This window comes from Xenopus laevis, chromosome 6L (genome assembly GCF_017654675.1).
Source record: "Xenopus laevis strain J_2021 chromosome 6L, Xenopus_laevis_v10.1, whole genome shotgun sequence".
In the NCBI taxonomy this organism is placed as follows: Eukaryota; Metazoa; Chordata; class Amphibia; order Anura; family Pipidae; genus Xenopus; species Xenopus laevis.
Genome location: NC_054381.1, coordinates 33049088 through 33074843, shown reverse-complemented (window position 1 = coordinate 33074843; position 25756 = coordinate 33049088). Strand labels below are relative to the sequence as shown.

The window sequence follows — 25756 nt, the reverse complement described above, 5'->3', positions numbered from 1 at the left end:
TTGTTGGACACAGTCACAAACACAGTTTGCATAACCAAATACAGGTACTCGTGTGTTTACGGCATACAGGGAATTACAAGATCAGTTCATATAATTGCTTCTACACTGTCTTTTCCCCAAATACACCCTAAGCGGCAGATTTATCAAGGGTCGAATTAAAAATTCCAATTCGATATTTGTATTTTTTAATTTTTTTATGGTCAAAACGGTCAAATTCGACTAGGGAGTTACCATATTCAAATTTAGCTCGAGTTTTTTTAAAAAAAAAAAATTTGAATTCGATTTTCGAGATTTATCATACTCTGACCCTTTAAGAATTCGAATTTGACAATTTGCCACCTGCAGAATTGCAGTTTGAGTCAATGGGAGAGGTCCGGGGATGAATTTGGATTTGTTTGCAGCTTTCCTGGCATTTTTCTTCGGGTAGATTTAATTCATCTGAGTTTTAAAAATTTGATTTTTTTTTTTTTAATACATTTTGATTGGTGGATTTTCGAATTTATGGGAGTTTAGGGGCGTTTTTAAAACTCACGTGAATTCGAAATTCAACCTGTGATAAATGTGCCTCTAAGTACAGCTGAGTCTGTAAGTCCTTGTGCCACAAACAATGGCACTGACTGTTCTGCTGGCGCTCACATACCATCAACTCCTAGTGTGCCAAAGAGCTGACATTCCATACTCTTTACCTACCTACAACACAGTTCCCTCTGTAGGCTAACAGGTAACATTTCTTTCAACTGATCACTACAATTTTGGGTTTCGTTTTCCTGACCTGCAACAAATACAAACATGCCAATTCACAGTAGTCTTTAAAAAACAACAGGTATGCAAATATATATTCATATGTGCATATATCTATTGAAGATAAACCTATATCCTGGTGGTATTCTGTATAAACAAACTTCTTCCACCCCCCCCCAGCTGCAGCCCTTCTTAGGCTTTAAGATAAGGAAAAACTGATACAGAGGGCTTGGAAGTTGTTTACCAACATCAGGTACCTGAAATGTGACAATCCTGAGATATTTCTGACATTTTAAGAATGAAATCATTTGCTTCCAGTATATATATTTGAGCCGGTAGAAAATAAAATATTAAAAGTGTGAAACAAATTAGTTCCATTGCATTCATTTGCTGTTTTAGCTTGCCAGCACTGTCAGACTGGCCTTTGCACTGATTTCAGGGGCCCACGCTCACAGACAGATGTAGGTAGTGCTTAGTGACCTACTACTACAGCCTATAGTGGCAAATAAGAAGGTGGATGGGCACTTTCCTAAGCTGGGGTCCATTTCTCATGTGCTCAGGCAGGTCAAACCTTAGTCAAGGAGATTATTAAGCCTGCTGGTATATCTTATGTACATGATATAGCAAGGTTATTATATAAAATAAATGTTTTGGCAAAAAAAACAGATATCACTTTATCAAAGTTCCCTGTTTAATTCCTGCCAGTTTTGTACAAGAAGCAAGTGCAGTTCCTCAATACTCAGCTCCTGCAGCCTCTCATAGGGTTGTCTGTGCCTCGTATTCAGAAAATGTAGCCGTCACCCTTCCATACTGTCCCTTAGTTCTCCAGCGGGAGGCTGTTCTCTTCTCAGTTGCTGTTCCATCTCTCGAAGCTGATCCCTTCGCTTGTGCATTTTTTCTTGGGCTTTCTGAAATTTCTCCATTGCCATCTTCATCTCTTTGATTTTCTTTTTAATGATGACTTTATCATGAGAATTCACACCTAGGGCCTGAAAGACAAGCCTTGTGTTTAGTGCACAGATTCGCAAATAATAGCTTTAAAGAATGTCCAGGTACCGGACCCGTTATGCAGAATGCTCAGGGTTTTTTTTTTTTACCGGATAAGGGACCTTCATTTGGAACTTCATAACTAGTAAAAAATCATGTAAACATGAACTAAACCCAATGGAAATGTTTTGCCTCCAATAAGGATTAACTATATCTTAGTTTGGATCGTGTACAAAAATCTTTCTTCTTATTACAGGGAAAAAGGAAATCATTTTTTAAAAGGGTGAATTATTTAATTAAAATGGAGTTTATGGTAGTTGGCATTGCCATAATTCTGAGCTTTCTGGATAATGGGTTTCTGAATCTCATACTTGTACATACCACAAAAGTAGTGCAGGACTGCAATCAAACTTCAAAGCAGGTCATTAATGAGAGGAGAGTGGATGTGATTTTGGATATGCTTTCCGGTTAAAGGGTCTATTCATAATGGCATATTAGTCTACAAAAACATTCAGACATTAAACAAACCCAATGGGATTGTTTTGCCATCACATGGAGGCCTATTTATCAATGGCCGGATTTTAGTGGTTTTAGAAGTTTATGAAACTACAACTAAATTCACAAAAACAGCTGATGGTGTGGACTTTATTAAAAGATCCAAAAAAAAAATGGAAAATAATGCCCTAAAAAAATATGAAAACCTTTTTTCATAGCGAAAACACTGTAAATTGGGTTAAACCGGTCCAATAGGATCAGCACAGCTCCCATTGACTTCCATAGGACCTGGACAACTTTTACCTGATGTTTTGTATAAGTGTTTTTTGTGTTTTTTACACTTAACAAATCTCGAATTTTTAGAGCTTTTTTAAAAAAATGGGAAAACCCCAATTTTTTTGAGATTTGTGGGAAAAAATTGGATTTCCATTGTTACTAAATGGGCTCCTTAGTGTGGATACAAGGCCACAGTTACACCACAGAACACCTTTGGGAATCGGCTGGAATTAAAGGGGAGACGGCAGCTTCAGTTCTAATGATGATGATATCAAATAGCCAGGGAACACAAGGAAACATAATGCTTGTTGTATCTGTATTTTTGTGCTCAGTGTTTTGTGCTATGCGTCAGCAAATACACAGAGTAATGTAGAAATGCAGCATCACCCACTGAACATAAGGGCAGTATCAGCAGCTGCAGGTCCGGACTGGGATTAACAATAGGCCCTGGCATTCCAAGTACACAGAGGCCCAAGCAGCCCCCCCATCAGCCCAATAAATAATGACTGTTTATGGCAAATTACAGCAACCCTTCTGGCATTTGCCAGAAACCACTGATTGCCAGTCCGGCCTGAGCAGCTGTGCAACATATTTGTACCACCTGCGACCTGCACAGATCTCTACATATGGCTGAAATCTGACTGTGATTTAACTGAACTGGAATGGTTGCCACTGGCAGTCTTAGTAATTTGGTACTGGAGTCAGAGAGGGCAGAGAGAGATACTCCAGCTTCACATGCTGCTACACACAGAGACGGGCCAACCAGGTCAGGTACCGTAGGCAACCTGGCTGGCCACGGCGCCGGCTGAGTGTGTGCTCGATTGCGCATGCGCAAAACTGCGCTTGAGCGTGCATGCGGGAAACAATGCATGCACAGAAGCGCATTTCTGCAAAGAATACAAGCGCCAGTCGGGGAGAGACGGGACTAGACATGGGGTAGGCGACAGAGCAGGTATGTGCCTGGCACCCCCCCCCAGTTTTGTGCCCTAGGCATGTGACTACTCTGCCTACCCCTAGTTCCGGCCCTGGCTACACATACCGTATAATAGCAATAACCATCATCCAAATGGAACTCAGAGAAACATGGAGTAGTTTTGATGCTTTTAATTCAGATCTCGGCAGATCTCAAGAGCACCCGAAGAAGGGAGATTGGCCCTGAATTGTTTGCTGAGACCTGAATAAAAAGCAGCAAAACTACTGCACGTTGCTGTTCATGCGAGCGCCATTTGGCTGAGGGTTTATGGGAATGTGCAGCGGGAACAGCAAATAGAGCGCCACTTACATGTCTATATGGTTTTATGGCTACATGCATGGATTTGTTGTTCTGCACATATAATAGCTTTCTCTATCACTTTAATAATGCATTGCTTTGTTTTAATGGACTGTAACCCACAAGTGCAGGAGCTAAAGTATCGTTACATCCATCCTTTCTTTTACTATTCCCTGTTTTACACTGGCATACAGGAAGCTGATCCCACCAATGTGTTCATTCTCAGTATCCCCAACATGTACTTGCACATACGCATGTATCTGTAATACCTTGAGTTTTGAGCCGTCCATCTGGAGAAGCTGTTCACCATTAACATTGTGGGCAGCAAATCCTGAGACATACTGTTCCATGTGCAGGCTCTTCAACCACTGGCTTACTTGCTGTGAGTTCCAGTGCACAAATAAGCAGCTTGGCAGATGGTTGTGTTTGGGGGACTGGCCATCATCAAGTATCTGTGAGAAGAGGAAAAAAAAGATTCAGCGCTCTAATCTACGTTTATTTAATAAAGAAAAAATATATATTTTAGTGGAATATAGGATAAAGATCGGGACAGAAAGCAATTAGAGATCTCAACACAAAGGCCGGATAAACACAAGAGTTGTAAAAAGGGAGAACATAAAGGGGGAAGAGACACTTAGGGCTCTTACTCACGAGCATTTTTACCTGCGCTCCCCGCAGGAATAGACACATTTCATTATTTCAAATGGGGCTGTACTCACACAGGCGCGTGTAGGCGCCAAACGCAGGTTGAGACGCAACATGCTGCATTTTTCCTGAGTTCGGCGCCTACATGCGCCTGTGTGAGTACAGCCCCATTTGAAATAACGAAATGCGTCTATTCCTGAGCTCCCCTGCGGCTGAACGCAGAAAAACGGAACGCAGGGGAGCGCAGGGAAAAACGCTCGTGAGTAAGAGCCCTAATGATTTGAAGGAACAGCAGTAATAACCTGCATCTGACTGGCTCTTACAGGTTAAAGGAACAGTAACAACAAATGTTTTAAAGTAATACAAATATAATGCAGTGTTGCCCTGCACTAGTTAAACAGCCTTTTGCTTCAGAAACACTACTATAGTTTATATAAATAAGCTGCTGTGTAGCAATGGGGACAGCCATTCAAAGGAGAAAAGGCTCAGGTTACACAGCAGATAAGCTCTGTAGAATATAATGGTGTTATCTGTTATCCACTATTTAACCTGTGCCATATAGACTTTTTCAATTTCCACCATTGCTACTCAGCAGCTTGTTTATATAAACTATAGTAGTGTTTCTGAAGCAAACAGATCAGTTTTACCAGTGCAGGACAACAGTACATGATATTTTCATTACTTTAAAACACTTTAATTTTTTGGTGTTACTGTCCCAAGCTCACACATTGTCCTGCACTTTGCATTTATTAGACCCCAGAAGGATGTCTCTGGGAACTCACGCAGTGTGATACATGTCAGGGTGTGGCTGCTGCACCTTATTTTAAATGACCCCCCCTTGTTTTCTGCACATAAAGAGATATATAATATATATTCCTATAAAGCATTATTAACATGCATGAACGAGGAAGATACAGCATAATAAGAACAACAAACTCACCTCATCATCTATCATATCCAGGCTCTACAAAAATGAAGAGAATATGTTATATGTTATATGAAAGAGACAACTGAATCCCATATTCACAATGCGACAGACACAGATTAAAGAACACAAGGCCTATGTGAAAATATGTATGCAGATTTTTTTACCCACAATGCATCTTTTATCCCCAGAACATGAGCTGAACAGCAGCATCGCTGCTTTCATATGGTTTAACTTCTTAGTATCCAGGTCTGGACTGGAATATATAGGCCACGGCATTTAAAGTACAGGTATGGGATCTGTGATACGGAAACCTGTTATCCAGAAAGTACCAAATTACGGGAAGGCCATCTGCCATAGACTCCATTTTATCCAAATAATACAAATTTTTAAAGGACAAGGAAAGTTAAACTAAAGAAGAAGGCTAGAAATGTTGTACATTATGTTGTGTGCTTCTGTACCAGCCCAAGGCAACCACAGCCCTTTAGCAGTAAAGATCTGTGTCTCCAAAGATGCCCCAGTAGCTCCCCATCTTCTTTTCTGCTGATTCACTGCACATGCTCTGTGCTGCTGTCACTTACTGAGCTTAGGGACCCACTCACAATATACAGTACATATAGAATATAAATGTCACAATATAAGGCTGATTAGTAATTAATACCGATAATTACTACATGGCAGCACAGAAAGCAGTGCAATTAGCATCAGAATTTAATAATCGGCCCTGCAGCATCAGCTTATATTAAAGACAATATAAATCAACTTGGAAGTAGAGATCATTAAACATCAATCTAAAGCAGGGATCCCCAACCTTTGGAACCTGTGAGCAACATTCAGAAGTAAAAGGAGTTGGGGAGCAACACAAGCTTAAAAAAATTTCTTGGGCTGCCATATAAGTGCTGTGATTGGACATTTGGTAGCCCGTATGTGGATTGTCAATTTACATTGAGGCTCTGTTTGGCAGAGCACCTGGTTTTTATGCAGTCAAAATTTGCCTCCAAGCCTGGAATTAAAAACTAAGCACCTGCTTTGAGGCCACTGGGAGCAACATCCAAAGGGTTGGAGAGCAACTTGTTGCTCACGAGCTACTGGTTGGGGATCACTGATCTAAAGCATGCTGGAAACCTCTAGTGATCAAACAGAGGTATAACCATATACACTTAAATAATTATTGAAAGCATGCTTATAAGTAAAAAGATAAAGTTTATTACATCACAGTATTACAAAACATAAGAAATTCCCCTTGTGGCGCCACAAGGGGAATTTCTAATGTTTTTTTAATACTGTGATGTAATAAACTTTATCTTTTTACTTATAAGCATGCGTTGGATAATTTTTTAAGTATATTACAGACAAACCACATTTTCTGCTTGATAATTAGTAACAACTCCTAAGCTTAGCTTCTCAACAGCTGCTCAGAGCCCACTGAGCATGTGAGTGTCGCAGACACTTTCCAAGATGGTGACCCCCTGTGACAAGTTTTAAGTCCTGGATCATTGATGCTAATGAGAAGCTGAAACTTTAGGCTGGTGCAATAAGTTCAGTATATAAAATATGGCATTTTTAGCCACATTCATTTTTAGGGTTAAGTTCTCCTTTAAAAATGATTTCCCTTTTCTTTGTAATAATAAAACAGTAGCTTGTACTTGATCCCAACTAAGATATAATTAATCCTTATTTGAAGCAAAACCAGCCTATTGGGTTTATTTAATGTTTACATGATTTTCTAGTAGACTTAAGGTATGAAGATCCAAATTACAGAAAGATTCGTTATCCAGAAACCCCAGGTCCTGAGCATTCTGGATAACAGGTCCCATATCTGTACACAGAGACCTAAACAGCCCCCACCAGCCCAACAGTGAGTGTCTATGGCAACGTATAGCAGCCCCTTTGGCATTTGCCAGAACCCACAGATTGCCAGTCTGGGCCGGTTAGTATCATGCGGTTACATGGTACTAGGTGCCTCTTTTTTCTTAGTTAATGTGGGTGCCAATAATGCTATTTCTTGTACACTAATGTGTGTGCCTGCTGAAACAGCATTAGTGTGTGATTTAATGGTGGCTGCAATGTCATCTGCATGTGTAGGTGTAGAACACAAAGAGAGCCCTGAAAGTAACATCTCCTGGCAGGTGCATGGATGCAACACAGCCATAATATGACTACCTGCCTGCCAGGAAGTGTTATTTTAAAAATCTTTACTAATGAGGTCATTAATGTGACATCATTAGTAAGGATTACGGTAACAAATGCAGATGGATTTTGAACTAAGTTCAACCAATTGGGTCATTTCTGACCAGTCTGGTTCGCCATCAAAAAAATGCTTGAGTCTGTTTCCTGATCTGTAAAATATGTTCAAAAAGGGCCATTCTATTCCACTTAAAGGACCAGTAAAATCAACATTTTTTAAAAAAAATAATTCGTTAGTATACCACGAAAAAAAACCCCACAAATACCAATTATGCTTTTAAATCGCAAAGCCTTTATTAAGAAACAACTTACCGGAACTCCTCTTGCAATTCTCTTCAGAAAAGGCGATCCATCTTGCGACGCTCAATTTCTCCTCGCTGCCTTACTTATAGGAGATAGCCAGGGAGGAGTAATCGAGCGCCACACGATGGATCGTTACCGTGTCGATATAGGCTGTGCAATTTAAAAGTTTAATTTGTCTTGGTGTTTTTTTTGTGGTATACTAACAAATTTTTTTTTGATGTTACTGGTACTTTAAATCTTAAAAATAAGCATCTACAGGACACATGTCCCCATACATAATAAAATACACTAAGCATGTCCAGTAGCAGTGACCCATAGCAACCAATAAGATGTTTGCTTTTAAACAGATGACCAGTAAATGCTTCCTGCTGATTGGCTGCTATCTGTTACTGCTCTTATGCAACCTTAGTGACTTTTATTATATAAACCCCATGGACTTATACACATAAATTGCACAGATATTTTCTTTTAAACAGGGGTTTAAAATATTTTTCTAGTAATGCCATCTGTTGGTTCATTCTACAACTGCTCGACCAATGCTATGGGTAGACACAAAACAAATATAATAGTATCTTTCACTTTAAAGCCTAAAAATATGATTTTTTATATTTCTCATTAAAAACAACATTATTTTCCAACAGCACTAGATATAGGGGTGGTTCACCTTTAAGTTAACTTTTAGTATGTTATAGAATTGCAAATTCTCTGCAACTTTACAAATGGACTTCTTTTCTTTTTTTTTTTTTTTATAGTTTTTGAATTATTCGTCGTCTTCTGTTTTTTTTTTTTTTACAGTTTTCAAATAGGGGGTCACTGACCCCATCTGAAAAACAAATACTCCGTAAGGCTACACATTTATTGCTCATCTTTCTAGTCAGGTCCTCTCCTATTCATACTAGAGCCTATTATTCAAATCAATGCTAGGGTCCAAATTACCCTAGCAACCCAGGTTGCTGAAATTGCAAACTGGAGAGCTGCTGAATAAAATGCTAAATATCTCAAAAACCACATATAATAAAAAATGAAAACCAATTGCAAATTGCCTCAGAATATCACTCTCTACATCAGTGATCCCCAACCCGTAGCTCGCGAGCAACATGTTGCTCGCAGCTCCTCTTGGTGTTGCTCGCGTAAGTTTATCAGCAGGTGTCCATTTAGCAAAGTGGATTCCGGCACTGTGCAAGTACGCTCCCTTCTTTCCAGCCCCATACCAGTACTGTTTCACCCAGTAGATTCCTACTCACTAGCCCTGTGTAATAGGAAGCATTTTAATAGATTGTGGGCCAGCGAAATCCATTCTCACCATAAGAAGCTTGTTCAAGCACAATCCTTTCTATATAGCCAACCTTCTGAAGTGTAGTTTCAGTGTGATACTTTCCAACCAGCCCTCATAGTCTCTCATAAATTGCCAGCGTCTTCCCCCGATCAGTTCTCTGAGCCTCCTGTCAAATCGATCAGTGATTAATAACAGCGTGTTCGCGATTAGTCCTTCTGTGAGCGAGCAGTGAGTAGGAAGCGCAGGAAGAGAATGGAGAGAAAAGATAACGCTGTTATAACTCACTGATCGATTTGACAGGAGGCTCAGAGAACTGATCGGGGGAAGACACTGGCAATTTATGAGAGACTATGAGGGCTGGTTGGAAAGTATCACACTGAAACTTTTACACGTACTTCAGAAGGTTGGCTGTATAGAAAGGATCGTGCTTGAACTGAAACTGTGATATACGCTTCTTATGGTGAGTCAGGGAGAAGGGATCTCGCTGGCCCACAATCTATTAAAATTTTTCCTATTACACAGGGCTAGTGAGTCAGATCTACTGGGTGAAACAGTACTGGTATGGGGCTGGAAAGAAGGGAGTGCTCTGTAGCCTAACAATAATCTTATTGCTGGCAGAAATTATATGCTTGCATATCCAGCATTGAGCACTAATAACAGCGCAATAGTTTCTGTCCCTCCCTCCCTTCCCAGCCCAGCACACTATTTTTCTGCCGCCTTGATGTCATATGCCAGCCCACAGTGAGCCCTAGTCCCTGCCATTACTGTGCCAATTCTGATAATTCCACATTCTCTGTAACTCCTTCTCCCTCACCTATTACCTTGTTGTACCATTATTATTTCCAACTCCACATGATTACTATTTCAGTGCTGCCCAGTCTTCTTTGTGCCACCTTCTCATCCACTTCTATCACTGCCAGGGCTGGGCCAAGGTATTTTGGCAAGGGCTGCAATCAGTGCCCCCCCACCCGGTCCTGCATTACCATTTCCCACCTTACCATTCATATTGCCCCATGTACCTCTGCCAGCACTTATCATATTGCCCCCATTTGTACCTGTGCCAACGACAGTAAATTCCTAATATTGCCCCCAAGCCCCCCCATCTGTATGTGTGCCAGCATAAGCCAAAATATCCATCATATTGTTACCCCCAATCTGTACCTATGCCAGTGGCAGCCCAAAAAAATCTATCATATTACCCCTATTTTGAACCTGTGCCAGCAGGAGCCAAAAATCCATGATATTGTCCCCAAATATGTACCTGTGCCAGCAGCAGCCAAAAATTCATCATATTGCCACAATCATCTGTTTATCTGTGCAAGCAGCAGTCAAGATATTGCCCACAAATATATACCTGTGCCAGCAGCTGCCAAGAGGGAGGTTTCTGCCCGCAGTATGAATCACGGGCAAGAAGGGGTTGGAACAGGTGGTTTGAACAGGTGGTTTATAAAACTGAAAAACTATTAAAGGCCAAGCAAACCAAGGTTTAAAAAAAACAAAGAAAAAATGACTATTAAAAGTGCAGCCCCCCATGATTGCACCCTAGGCGGGCGCCTACTCTGCCTACCTCTAGTTCTGGCCCTGATCACTGCACCTGTGGAATCTATTTCCAAGAAGTTCAACATCCTACATTTCTTTTTTCCCCTTTTCATCTGTTCCCATTTTTCATGTGCCACAATCTCCTCTACCTTTTTGCTCCTGCGAATGCATGAGGCTGACTGTCACAAACATACAGTGCCAGATCTCACATTGATTGATGGTATATATCATTTTAATTTAGAGTATATGCTTAATATTAATAAAAATTATGTTTGCGGTACTGTTCACGTATTGTGTTGCTCACGGACAAGTTTTTCATCTGAGTGTGGCTCACGGGGTGAAAAAGGTTGGGGACCCCTGCTCTACATCATAATAACAATTAGTTTAAAGGTGAACAAACCCTTTAAGATAAAGATTTGCCAGTGAGCATAAGCTGCTAACTAGTTAAAATCCCATATTGCAGCCAATAATCTTATCCACTGAGACACCTTTATCTATTATTTACTTGTCAGTGCTGAAACTATAATTAAAAGGTTTCAACTTTGCAGTGTATTAGATCTGTTCAGGGCCGCCATCAGGGGGGCACTAGGGGGGGACAATTGTCCCGGGCCCAGTGGCTTCTAAATGCTGTGTTTCCTGGTTTAGCCGAGCCCCCTTGAGTCGCCGAAGCCACCACAAGCCATGCCGAAGTATGTAGGAGCCCAACAGCACCAAAGTGGGAGCCAATGAAAGGAGCCGAGGAAGAAGAAGGGTAAGTTCCACTGGACACCAATGGTCTTTTCTTTTCTTTTTTTAACGGGGGAGGGAGACCCTGGCCACCAATCTTGGTGGTGACCCTGGATCTGTTATCACAGGGGATTCCCAGGATCCCTAGAAAAGCCTGTGTCTGAAACTGAGCAGTATAGGCTTATATAATACAATAAGTGATAAAAGAATAATGGCATCTACCTCGTCAGATGATAGGGCAAGAGAGTGGGAGCGCTCTGCTTTCTTCATGTCTGCAACAAGACCACTCAGCTCGGCTGAACTTGCACTGCTTGGGCTGAACTCATCACTTAATGTTTGGTTCTAAAAACACAACAGTATGTTCATGTCAGCAGAAGGTATAGGAAGATCAACAAACATGCCCACAGTACATTGAGAATGCCATTATATTCTATAACACAGAAACCCTCACATGTCAAATACAGACAAATTCTTCTTTATACAGAAGGTATTCAGTGGTTCTTTTTCTCCAGTAAACTGAATAAACTTCTGCAGTCTGCGTCTTTTTGGAATGAGGGTTTCTTGATTGTCATTGTTATATGGAACAATTTAAATACTCATCCATAAATTTGCCTTTATTTGGGAACAAGCAGTTGAACCAAGATGTAGTTACACCTGACAGCCATGAAAGGGATTATATTTTTATAGGCTGGGGAGAAGATGGAATGGAATGAAAAGAATCACACAAGATCCCCTAATGGGGGCAAATTCTATGGGAATCACATAGCTGAAAGACTTCAGTGGTTTGGCTGGGAGAATCTAAAGAGACAGACTCCTCGTCCATATAAATGTGTCTTTTAAAGGACAAGCTAACCTTAAAATTACATTTAGAACAGTAAAGACTCTAAGATTGTTAAGACAGCTTGTATTTTCTTTTTTTTACTTTATATGTATTAAATCTGTTAGCCCTCTTGGTGGGATGTCGATGCTCCAGGCTTACAGCAGGACATCCATTTTGTAAGCAAAAGATCTAGGAGTTCTACATGCAAGCACGTGTATATATACTGAAGTTATATTAAATACTGTACCAAGTGAAATGAAAAGCAGTTTGCTGGTGGCCACATAATGAAATGCTGTGAGAGAAAAAGCACACAGAGGGAATGAGTTAGAGGAAGAATATAGTTTCTAGCAATGAAAGACATGAGGAGGTTAGTACTTTCACATCATGCATGCACAATATAGAACATATAGCCATCAGTAAGCACACATATAGAATTACAGTGAATTTATACCCAATTCTAGCTACATAAATGAGATAAGATAATTCTGCATAGGGACCAGACTGTATGTATTTGAATCACAGGAAGGTAGGAGTAGACTGGTTCCTCAGGCAAATCATATCCCATGATATGGCAGTTGTTTCACTATGACAGTTGTTTTACTCAGCAAGAAAACCATGCCTCCTTCACAGGTCAGCCTAAAGTCCTATCTAGCTGATAATAAATTCACATAAATTACAAAAAGACCTGTTGAAAGTATTTTGCAAGGCACAAATGTTTCCAAGAGGCCACTCATGCACCCAAGGGAGTAATAAATAGAGCTGGGAACACTGGGTCTTCGTCTAAAATAGCTACTGCTGTTATCAGGAGATTCGATGACTGCCAATATTTACTCCAAATGTTACAATCTAGACAAGGCCTGGAAAAATGTGTTATGGGTGGCAGCTAGAATTTTAGTGGCATTGCAAATGCAGCATGGGGGCCACTCTCACAAGTACATCGTAGGAATACAGCCATGATCCACTCACTATATTCCCCATACTAACTTATAAGGTCAAACCAATGTTCCCTCTAAGCTACTGTAATGCACACACAAGCAAACAATAAATTGTGAAATGCATGGAAAAATGATATGCACACATAAAAGTGCACACAAACAATTATTTGTGCACTCGTGGCCTATAAGAAATGAGCTGAAGATGTAAAATACTAGCAGCTTTAGGTTTAAAAAATGAAAAGAAATATAGACATAGTTTTATTGTTTGGCACTGTTTTTCTGTCATATACTTTTTAAAGGGATTCTGTCATGATTTTTATGATGTAGTTTTTATTTCTAAATTATACTGCAAATAATTCACTCTACAATATAAAATTACATTCCTGAACCAGCAAGTGTATTTTTTTGTTTTTTATAATATTGGTATATAGGCAGCCATTTCAGGTCATTTTGCCTGGTCATGTGCTTTCAGAAAGAGCCAACACTTTAGGATGGAACTGCTTTCTGGCAGGCTGCTGTTTCTTCTACTCAAGGTAACTGAAGGTGTAGATCTGTTATATTGTGTTAGGGAGCTGCTATCTGGTTACCTTCCATTTGTTCTGTGGCTGCTGGGGGGGGGGAGGGAGGAGGTGGTATCACTCCAATTTGCAGTGCAGCAGTAAAAAAAAATGACTGATGTTTATCAGAGCACAAGTCACATGACTTGGGGCAGCTGGGTAACTGTGAATATGTCAGCACTATTAACTGATGTGTTTTGAAATGTTTTTTTCCCATGACAGTATACCTGTAACTCCAACATGGAGTGATGCAAATAGCAATCAAGATGGTGACCCCCTGTAGCCAAATTTGAAAGCATAAATCATTTGTTTGATTAGGCTTGTGGTGCAGTAAGTTCATGTTCAAAATACAGCATTGCTAGCCTTATTTTATTTTAGACTTTACATGCCCTTTAAGTAGATGAGTTTTTTTCATAACAAGAAAATGTAAGAACGTAAGAACACATGGAATACACCAACAAGCGTGGCAGCAGCTCTTGCAGCAGGGTTGTCAACCACTGACCTTTCTCTCAATGCTGTCTTCTCCATCCGTAGAGCTGACACTGTCGTGCGGTCGCGTTCTGGACGGCTTCTGGCGTTTGCTGTTTACAGTGAAATGAGCGCGTGTTTTCAGTGCTTTGGAATCCAGTCTTTCGGTTTCTGGAATGGCTTCATTAAAATCTAAAAGGGAAATTGCCAGCAGACATGACTTTTCAATATGAAATAACTGGCCTTGCACATAAGCAATACTATTAAAAAGCAAGAAACACAAATCCTCATTTACTGAATGACCTGCTTGGCAAAGAGATTTTCTATTGAAATCCACAAAAGGTTTGTCATTCAGTAAAATGAGAGAACTGGTCAAAGGGCTGAATCTTTGTGGAAGGCACTAAAAAAAGATAATTGCTTTGACTGCACCTTGAGCAAAGGGTACCGATAGTAAATGGAAAATCTCAATGTGTGCAACCAAATGAATGAAGGCATGGGTGATTTCATTTCTGAAGCAAAGCTACACAAGGTAATGAAGTTTCCCAGCAATACAGGAAGGCTGAGTGATTCTATACTACGTATACTAAGACTGAGTGAATCACAGGGCTTTAAAGGAATATGTAAGATAATTATAGTACTTTAAGGGAAAGATATTTAAAAAAGCCCAGGTGCTGCCACAAAAAGCAATATCAAAGAACACGGAGCAATGGTGTATGTCAACGTTTCGGTCCTGCACAGAAGACCTCTATCAAGACATCACCTTGATTGCACAAATATATGTTTCCTCAAAGAGGAAACCCTAATGGGTTGCCACTGGTCTCACATGGACTATCTGCCTACCCCTTTAGGCTAGCAGAGTCATACAACCCTCCCTCATCTTATTCTTCTGTGCAATACTTTAGCTTAAACACCTCTTCGTAGGCTGGAACAATGTCTCCTGCCTACCCCAACCCTACCAACACTTGCCCTTTCTCCACCCTTTGAGCAGTGGCCAAGGGACTGAAGGTTAGAACTGGGCAGAATGGCCAGAAGGAACCCTGTGCTCCTCACACCTAATTTGCTGACTGCCAACACCCCTTTTGTTCGTCATAAGCTGCAGGAGACATGGTGGACAGTGCCAACAAAGTACCCCATGCAACAAAATATGCTTCCCTCTAAATCAACCCGGAGAGTTTAGAAATGGTGAATTTGATGGATTTATTGCCTTTCTTCAACTTCACAAAATGAGTCAGATTCAAATCAATGAGAAAACATGGTTTAATGGTTTATCACATGAAACATACAGGTGAGTTTCAATTCGACAAGAAAAAACTTTTCTCCTAATTCAGTTTTCCCCCATAGACATAGACAAAAAGAAAAATTGATCAATGCACATTCCCCGGTCCCCTGTCATATCAGTAATCTATGCAGATGCATGTATTTACAAAGACAGGGGTTTTTTAGTTACAAAATTATGATCATAAGATTGATAAGCCACCATACCACGTCAAGGTAAAACCCATATGGCGGTCCCTAACTATTTACCTCTGGTCATAATTTCAAATGCTAAAGCCTCCCAGCATAAGAGCATTACCTGAAAAATAAGGTCTCCCGACCTGGGCATTGGTTTTCATCATAGGGCTTAGTCCTCCCCCGCCATTAGCTTTCAAAGGGGAGAGATAACCTAGACCCCAGCATTGGTTCCATGAGATTAATCCTCCCCTGCTTGCGGCTTTTAAGAGCACCCCCACACCTGTATCTTTAAATGGTGGAAACAATGCCTTTGGAAATGGGTGTTGGTCTGAGCAGTTTCTCTCTCTTAAAAGCCGCAAGCGCTGCCCTATCCAAAAAAATAAATAAATAAATAAATAAAATAAATAAAATATATATATATATATATATATATATATATATATATATATATATATATATATATATATACACACACATATATATATACACACACACACACATATATATATATATATATATATATACACACACACACATATATATATATATATATATAAATATATTGCAATATATGGACAAACAATCCCTGTTTTGTTTAAAGGGTAAGGCATTTTTCAGTAGCAGTATGCACAAAATGTCTCTGTCTTAAATATATTGATAATGGGTTGAGTGCAGAGGAATCTTGTATTTGTCTATATGTATTTTGTGGTCACACCCTCATTGCACCCCCGCCTAATGATTTTAAAAACTAGTGGTGAGCACAACTTTCCCTTGTTTGTTATAGTTCTACAAGAGCAGTGACCAGCTCTATGTTGTAGCTCCCACCCCCTCCAACTATAGTCAGGTGATCCCACTGGTGTCTAATAAAAGGGCAGCCAAGTTTGGGAGTTTTACTTTGAAAGCAGCTAGTAAGTTGCAGGTAAAACGTATTCGTCCCTTTTATAAAATGTATAATGAAACCATAGAATTCTTAATGAATCAAATGAAAATTGAGCATAGGACTGGCCAGATATGGGATGACTTTGACGTAGTTGGCCAGCTTAAATATATTGCAATATATGGACAAACAATCCCTGTTTTGTTTAAAGGGTAAGGCATTTTTCAGTAGCAGTATGCACAAAATGTCTCTGTCTTAAATATATTGATAATGGGTTGAGTGCAGAGGAATCTTGTATTTGTCTATATATATATATATATATATATATATATATATATATATACAGTATATACACACACATATACATATGTACATATGAACAAGTAACTTTCTACAAATGGTTTATTTTCTATAATCTAGAAGACAAATATAGGTATAGGATCCGTTATCCTGAAACTCGTTATGCAGAAAACTCCAAACTCTGGGAAGGCCATCTCCCATTAATTCCTTTTTAATCAAATAATTCAAATTTTAAAAATTGATTTCCTTTTACTTTGTAATAATAAAACAGTACCTTATACTTGATGGTAACTAAGATTTGATTAATCCTTATTGGATGCAAAACCAGTCTATTGTTTAATAATGTTTAAATGACATTAGCAGATTTAAGGTATGACGATCCAAATTACATAAAACGACATCCCTTATCCGGATAATCCCAGGTCCCTGAGCATTCTGGATAACAGGTCTCATAACTGTACATATGTGAATCATGCAAATATGGCTTTATAATGGTCGTTAACTTACCAAATACTTCATCAGGATCTGCCCCCTTCACTGCTCCTTCTGGAAATGGGTACAAAATTAGTAGTTAATGTGGTTAGGAGACATTGCAGGGTAACGGTGTTAATTCTGCCAACTATTACATAAAAATAATAAGTAGACTGATAATACATTCTGGTAAGTATGTTAGATTTGTGACAATACATTTATTATCTCAAGCAAAGTGGTAATAATTTACTGTCCTTTGCCGAATCCAAATTTTTATACACTACTGTTCAGTAGAAACGTTGGTAAGAATATTCATTCAACTATAATCTATGAGCTTCTGAACATGGCACCTTAAATAATGCTACAGATCTTCCATCTTTAAATAAGTCATGGAACTTACAGGTGGCATCATATAAGTGTTTTGGGCAAATTATACCAAATATAAAATCATTTGAATCTATATATAAAATGCTCTATATATAAATAATAATTACTATAAAAGATTTTTTTATTTCCAGAGCCATGTCTGCACAGGTTCGGTGATGGAGCAGCTTGTAGACCTCAAGCTGTAGCTGACTTTGGCCTACATTCCATTCAATGAGAAAATAGAAATCTCCTTATTCAATTCCAGATTTATTCATAGACTTTAATGAAGTTTCCACGTGATAAACCATAGGATAGGTGTTTCTTGTTGAACTGAATTCCTTTATGTGAGAAGATGAGAGGATCCATAGTTCAGCCACGGCTGTAGGGCTACAGGTTGGATATCTTTTCTTATATTGATAGATGGGTATATTATCAATGGCTAATGTCACAATTCTAGCATAACTTTGATTGATGATTATCAGTCTATCCATAACTCTATACATCCCTAAAGAGTTAGGTGTACTGACATGTCCTATACTGATTAGAGAAGCTAAGGGGCTTTCCATTATGCCACCAAACAAAGGGAGGTGTGTTAACAACAAGTAAACAGCAAGGGTAAATCATCAATTTAGAGTAATCTTTTGATCCTGAGCCAAATATCTATGCTCAGAGGTGCCAAGGCCTCACTCACACTACTACATTGACTTGCATGTAATCCTGGTTTCAGTTGACAAGTCTGAACTCAAGGCTCATAGAGCATTATTGATTCGAGATCAGTCTTGCAACTTGGGTAGGATTCATACAAAGGTCTACAGTGTGAATGAAGCCTTAAAGTTTGTGTGAGTGATCCAGGCTATGCAATATACAAACAGTATTCAAACAAAACAATTTCCAGCATGCAGAGCAATGGAAATGAATGAGCAGGTTCCAGGGCCAAAACATTATTGAGTTATGGTTGCAACAGAACGGCTATTAGTCAATATAAATTACAAACGCAAGATAAATGGTAAATAGACTTGCAATGGTCTCTCTGTACATATAATGCAGGGATGAATAGTCTTTGACCTCTGGCTGTTGCTGAACTGCAGTTCCCATATGCCGACGGCCGTCGGTGGAAACCGATAAGAGTTAAAACAGCAGCTGGAGGGTGACAGACGGCGAATGGTTGATTCGGTTAGAAGCAATACATGCCAAATATTACAATGCAAATAAAAATATATGAGTGAATTAAGCTCCCACTGCAGGGACAACTGATATCAAATGAAAGAACTCACAGAGATTGCAACTCCCACCTGCCAACACCTCAGGCTGCAGCCAGCAAGCACAAATGGGGATTGGAACACTGCAAGAAGCTTTATTAGACAGAGTCACATAGGGTGCCTTTAGTCTCCCAGCTGCTCCTAGCCTCAGCCTCAGAACTTCACATCATTAGTAACAGCATCATGTATATAATATATATCTTTCTATAGGAGAATGCAATGTGTGTTTTTAAAAAGAGATAAGCTTGGTTAACCATTGTCCTTTTTTACTAGGGATGCACCAAATCCAGGATTTGGTTCGAGATTCGGCCAGGATTTGGCCTTTTTCAGCAGGATTGGGATTCAGCCAAATCCTTCTGCCTGGTTGAACCAAATCCGAATTTGGATCCAAATTAGGAGTGGGGAAGGAAATCACATGACTTTTTGTCACAAAACAAGGAAGTAAACATGTTTCCGCTTCCCACCCCTAATTTGCATATGCAAATTAGGATTCAGTTCGTTATTCGGCCGAATCTTTCCCAAAGGATTCGGGGGTTCGGCCGAATCCAAAATAGTGGATTCGGTTCATCCCTATTCTTTACCAAGACACTACTTGTAATTTTAAACTTAATAGTAGAACTATGAGATTTGAGATGCTTGGTCATTTAATTATGCACAGCCGTTATTAAATAAAAGAGTCCTTTCAGCAAAAGAAGCTGAGTCTCGTGGGTCTCAATCTAGAATATTTTGTTGGCTGATTTAGTTTTTTAACAAATCTAAGCTTTTGGGGCACTTCATCGTGTATAGTATAATATTTTCAAGCATGAACTTTAGGTTCCAAAAGCTTGCATTCTGCAACCAAGTCAGATAAAAGAAAGTACTTACTCTACATTCTCCTGCTTTAATGATTGGCATAGTACACCACGCTGCTTCTAATGTACAGAATTGCTACACTCTCAACACTTTGGGAGGCAAAGCAGACTGAGGCCAAAACACACAGAGATAGATCATTTATGTTATATACTATGGCTCAACTGTGCTGACAGTCAGTGCATGGGCCATACCGTTGATGTGCTAAAGAGCGGTTTCTCCATCCTATCGTGAGCTGAGCTATACAAAACACTCCTTCAGTTAGTATGTAAATATTCCTTGTCAATGGTCAACTGGGACCTGAAGAGATGTTGTGTAAAGAGATAATTTTGCACGGAGCTGGCATATTGTAGGTAAGGGTACTACAGTATATACAGACAAAGCACAGTTACCTGCTCCAATAGCAATTATTCTAGGGAACACGCAAACCTATGGCCAGAGTCTGAAAGAGGTTATCCTCACTGAATTTAACTCCCATACCACAATAACAGTGTGATATTAGCACCCCATAGCACAAAAAATAAAATTCCACATGATAAATGTATTTTATTTTAGCTTCTGTGGAACATCAGGTTCCCACACATTATTATATATAAAAAGGGTTTTTGTACCCTACATAGAAATAACAACCCAGGTCTTTTACATAAAAATCACAGTATAACTTTGGTGTAGATATTGCCCCTATACATTGCATGCTCATTTTGATGATAAAGATGATATGTCGGTTGAAAGTTATGCAATATAGTACTGCCTATTGGTCCAGAGACAGAAATCACAGCCTGCACATGGCATTCTCTTTCTAGGACATGCCAACCAAAACTGTATTGATCGGCAAACACATATCTGATTAAGGGGAATCCATTGAAATGTATTGGATGGTTATTAGATATATTTGGCAGATTATTAGTGAATATTATGCATGTTTGGCAAACTGGAGTCAAAATATGAAATGCCAAGCCTGATGGAGTCATTTAATATCTGTAATTAGAAAAGGGATACTTAATCTTTTGGTTTACAGTTGTAATTCTTCTGTATTGTTTAGCCAGTGAATGACTCTATATTTTCAGCATATCATGGTCAAGATTCCAGGGATTTTGTCACCTGGTGATTAATGGCTCCATGGGTACACGCCAACATGCTAAGAATGGCTCCATATTGATTTGAATGACAGGGCAGGCACGATTCAAGGTGATTGCTGTTCAAATCAATGGGGAGTAAAAAAACGGTAGCTAGCCTGCTGAGTGTGCCATTACCCTTAAAGGGGAACTATCGTGAAAAAGAAAATTTAATATAAGCTTCCTCATACTGAAGTAAGACACTTTCTAAATACAATCAATTAAAAATTCTGCATTGTTTCTGAAATAATCAAGTTTATATTCACTATTCCTCTCTCAGCATCTGTTTCTCTTCATTCTGTCTTCATGCAGCAGTTGGGTGTCAAGAAGAATGATCCAATATATCTTATAGAGGGGGGCTCCCTTTCCTAGCAAATAAATTAGAGCTCACTCAAATAACTGATTCCAGTACAAACAAAATCTAACAAAATAACTGCCTTTTGCACAAATTCTGCATGTAGAGAGACAGGATTTCTGGTGATTTTAATAGAGTGAGCTCTAATACATCTTCTAGGCAAAAGGAGCCCCCCTATAAGATATATTGGATCTAACTGTCAATGAATATCTGACACCCAACTGTTGCCTGAAGACATAATGAAGAATAACAGATGCTGAGAGAGGGATAGTGAAGATAAACTTGATTATTTCAGAAATGGTACAGAATTTTCAATTGATTGTATCTATAAAGTTTCTTATTTCAGTATGCTGAAGCTTATATTAAATTTTAATTGTCGTGATAGTTCCCCTTACTTGCTACGGAGAGGGCACAATTATAATTTTGCAGGAAAATAACTACATGGTGCAATGGCAAACAGAGGCCTTCTGAATCGTGTACAATTTAAAAACAGAACAATGAAAAAAAAACATATTCATGGTAAAAAGGCCCAAAATATATAAAATGATGTTCAAACGCAAAATGACTGCACCCTGTTATTATGACAATGGATTCATTCATCGCTCTTTCATAGGAAATGGGCATGACTGATTGATTCAATGTGGAATCAAAGAGCCAAGGAAACGCGCTGTTGTTTTGTTTTCAACAATCTTTATTCAGTTGACGACCATCTCAGGACAAGTATGTTCAGTAATGTATGGCACACAGTCAATGAGCGAAACGGCAGCTTATTAGTATCTTACAAGTATACACAACATTTGAGTTTTATCTTACAGGTTTGAATTACATAATTGTTTGTATGGTTCCAGACAGTAGTAAGCTGCTAACAGTGTCACAGTTAATGGGTGATTTCCTTTGTACAGCAGTTATTAAGGTCAGGTATTGCTTGTATTTATTTAATATGTACAAAATCCCAAAGCCTTTTTTTACCGTTTGCATTACTCTTCTATGAAAGCTTAAATATGAAGCTACATTGGATGTACTGTAAGTCTCCATTAGTATCCAGCTAGTTGTTTGTCTTTCAGTACTGTCAGCCACAGTGTGAGTAAACATTAAATGCATTTAGGCGTTGGATGGACCAAGACAAAAGGTATCTACAATAAACAGGATTTAGTGCTGTACAGGATACACTGTACCCTCATAATAATAAAATATACTGTATGTCAAATAATTTGCCCAGAAGCAATTAATATTTGCATTCCCTTATGCAGGTGCAGAAAGTATAACTATAGGGGGCTGCCCTGAAGTCCACCATGTAGTAGTATTGTTCTGTAGTATGGTTTCTTTTCTTTATTTAGCCAACTTGAAGTCTATATATACCTAAGGTGGTACAGAACAGAACAGAAGGTATACAGCTTTGACAGTGAATTACAGATGTGCCCTTAGTTAAATCTCATTACAGAAGGAAACAATGGCTTTTAATACCAGGCCAATACTCCTGGGGGCAAATTCACTAAAGGGTGAAGAGACTAAAGCTGGCGTAATTTTTTTTTAGGGTACCCGGCTTCCCCGCTACATTTCCTAACATATGGCACATAAACTATACACTGGGCTCATTTGTAGGGCAATATAACAACTTTATTTTATTTTATTAAGGTTCCCTGGGTTTGTGTAGTGTAATATATTTCCTGCAACATATACGTCTGTTTAAATTTAACTTACCGCCGTATGCAAATTAGCCAACGCTAGCACAACTTCGCTTTGCTTGCCAAATTAACGCTAGTGAAAATTCGCCATTAGTTTGGCGCCCTGGACGCAACCTCGCATTTTTGTGAATTAGCATTGTCCTGGCGAAGTGTTGCGATGTGAGCGAACCCATCGTGGCGAATTTTCGGAGTTTAGTGAATTTGCCCCCTAGACTGCAGTTAAGAGGCCTCATATAACAATAACTCCTGAAAGGCCTCAATTTTAGGCCTTTAAAACTCATTTAAATCGGAAATGTTAGATGGCAGATCTCTGTAACCAGTACAAGTGCAGGGTTTTTAGGCAAATGAATTTAATAATAAATTTAGCAATCCTTACACGCGGAGAAATGCAGCTTACTTGTAACATGGATTTTGGTGTTTTTCTTACACAGACACAAACTGCATTTATTATGAACACATATTTATAAAATATTTGGCGGCACTGTACAATAGAAGGGTGTATACAGCCGATGAACAAATTACCTACAACTACTGATCCATACGGGAGGTAAAGAGGGCCCTGATCCATATTTGGCATTAGAACTTGATGCTGACTAGATCAACTTCTTACCTTATCACCTACAGTTCTAAGGGAAATATAATAAAAGAACATACATACATACATAAGAACAACATTTCATATTTGGCAGTGTAATATTCTTCATTAAACACTGAATAGTATATTAGAATAGTCAAAGCTGACTTTATAACATACATACTGTGCGCTGGTTCAAACTATAAAAAGCACGCTCTCTTCCACTTGATATGAGGTTGCCAAACAAAACTATATTAAATTCACACAAAGAAACCATTTCTGCATGTTGCATATTTTTTGAACATTAACAACTTATTACATTCCCCACCATAGTGTCCTCTGCAGGCCCAAGTGTGCAGTAAGTTGGGGTGCACAAAAGTGTGCCAATCTCTGTAATGATGTAATATCTATAAAGCTCAGAGAGTTCTGATACAGTATCAGCAATAACAGGTAAATGCGGGATAAACTATAACTATAAATTATCTTTCCATTGGAGCTTCTAAATCGTGAATGTCCAGCACATGCTTCTTTAGATCTGAATCTGTGGACACCCCTCATTCACGGTTGAGGATGTTAGACTGAGTTTTGCAGTTTTTAAAACAGTCAGATATATTTATTTTCAACTTCTAAGTATTCCTCAAGTTTAACTGTATTTACAGAACTTGAATGTGATTTTTTTACCTTATAGGGCCTAGAAAATATAAATTACACTTAATGCTCTCCCTATTATACTTTGATTCTTGTTGTAACAACAAATGATTGTATCTTCAATAATTCTAATGCTATTTGTTTCCAATCTGTATTAATGTTTACACACTAAAACCCACAGAAGCTTTTCCTTTTTTCCCTATCCATTCACTAGTGTGTAAACATTAACACCAAATGCAGCACAGATTCACTTGCAAATACAGGTTTTGTCATAAAAATAACAGAAATAATAAACTTTATTGTAATATATATATAATAATATATGTAATATATTATAATAACGTTTAGTGTTCTGGATATCCCAAGCATATAGAAAATCCTTATAGCCAATTTTCCATACAATTGGCCAGATCCAATTGAAAAAAACATTATTTTATGGTTTATCACATGAAAACTTATGGGAGAGATTCAATTTGTGTAGGGAAAAAAATGTTTCCCCATAGACTTCAATAGAGTTTTCTTGTGATAAACAGTGAGGTTCGTTTTTCTCATTGAATTGCATCTGTTGTATAGGAATTTCTGGAACTGAATGATGAGATAAACTTTTCTCTGAATCTGGCCCAATTTGTGGATAGATAAAAAAGAAGCCACAACATTAGCAGACTCAAAGCTGGTTTTGCTATAGGATGGGCACAGTCTTCCCCTCCACAGTAATTTTTAGCAGCCAATCAGATGTTTTCTTTCACAGTGATACCTGCAGTAGGACAGCAAATAAGGTTGCCATCTTTTCTGGAATAAAAAACTGTCCTTCCTATATTTTTATCTTCTGGCTTATTACCGTATATACTCGAGTATAAGCCGAGTTTTTCAGCCCCCCAAATATGCTGAAAAACTCTACCTCGGCTTATACTCGGGTCAAGCGCAAAAACGGTCGCCGGCGTCTAAGAATAGTCGCTGGCCCCTAAGAATAGTCGCTGGCCCCTAAGAATAGTCGCCGGCGTCCAAGAATAGTCTCCAAGAATATTCGCCGGAGTCCAAGAATGGTCGCCGGCATCCAAAAACGAGACGCCGGCACCTCCAATGGGAGCAGAAACCCTCAATTTTTTGATTGAAACTTACCAGAAGCTGCTGCATTTCTCACCCTAGGCTTATACTCGAGTCAATACGCTTTCCCAGTTTTTGGAGGTAAAATTAGGTAACTCGGCTTATACTCGGACGGCTTATACTCGAGTATATACGGTAATAACCTTGTCATGAAGCATCATTTTGACTGGCCAGGCTGGTAGTAACCCTAGTCACAAATGGAGGGCTATTGCATGGAAAAACGCTACTCTACTCCCCAACAAATGGAACTAGAAGGAATGCTGATCCTATTTACACAGCAATCTGACAAACGCAGCATGCAACTAACAAAAAATTCTATGCATCTCTAGTTGGTCCGTATGTATGGCACGTTGTGTTTTATTTTACAAAACCTTAATAAACAGTTACAGCAAAGTCCTCTTCATAAGGATTCATAATAATTCGGTCAGTCTGTCGGATTTGAACTGGTACAAGCTTCTGTATTGCAAATCTGTTGTCTTTTTAGTAATGGACTGACATGCACGCCCGTGTCTGCTATATATTTGGTATTGTGCAAAAAAAAAGGAACATTA

The 25756-nt window shown here is 38.9% G+C and overlaps 1 protein-coding gene across 2 annotated transcripts in view; it reads right to left on the bottom strand.

Annotated features, from left to right (window-relative positions):
• Nucleotides 1-262: 262 nt before the first annotated feature.
• ppp1r9a.L (protein phosphatase 1 regulatory subunit 9A L homeolog) overlaps nt 263-25756 on the bottom strand; it is a 125275-nt gene continuing 99781 nt past the window's right edge. Inside the window, exons 12-18 of one of the 2 annotated variants that reach the window (XM_018267320.2) lie at nt 17287-17325; nt 14185-14342; nt 12438-12482; nt 11593-11712; nt 5355-5378; nt 4039-4221; nt 263-1730 (exon numbers count right to left, since the gene is read on the bottom strand). In XM_018267320.2, coding sequence (XP_018122809.1) covers nt 1539-1730; nt 4039-4221; nt 5355-5378; nt 11593-11712; nt 12438-12482; nt 14185-14342; nt 17287-17325 — 761 coding nt within the window. In that variant the 3' untranslated portion in view covers nt 263-1538. The remainder of the gene's footprint in view (nt 1731-4038; nt 4222-5354; nt 5379-11592; nt 11713-12437; nt 12483-14184; nt 14343-17286; nt 17326-25756) is intronic. The other variant, XM_018267321.2, reaches the window with a different exon arrangement.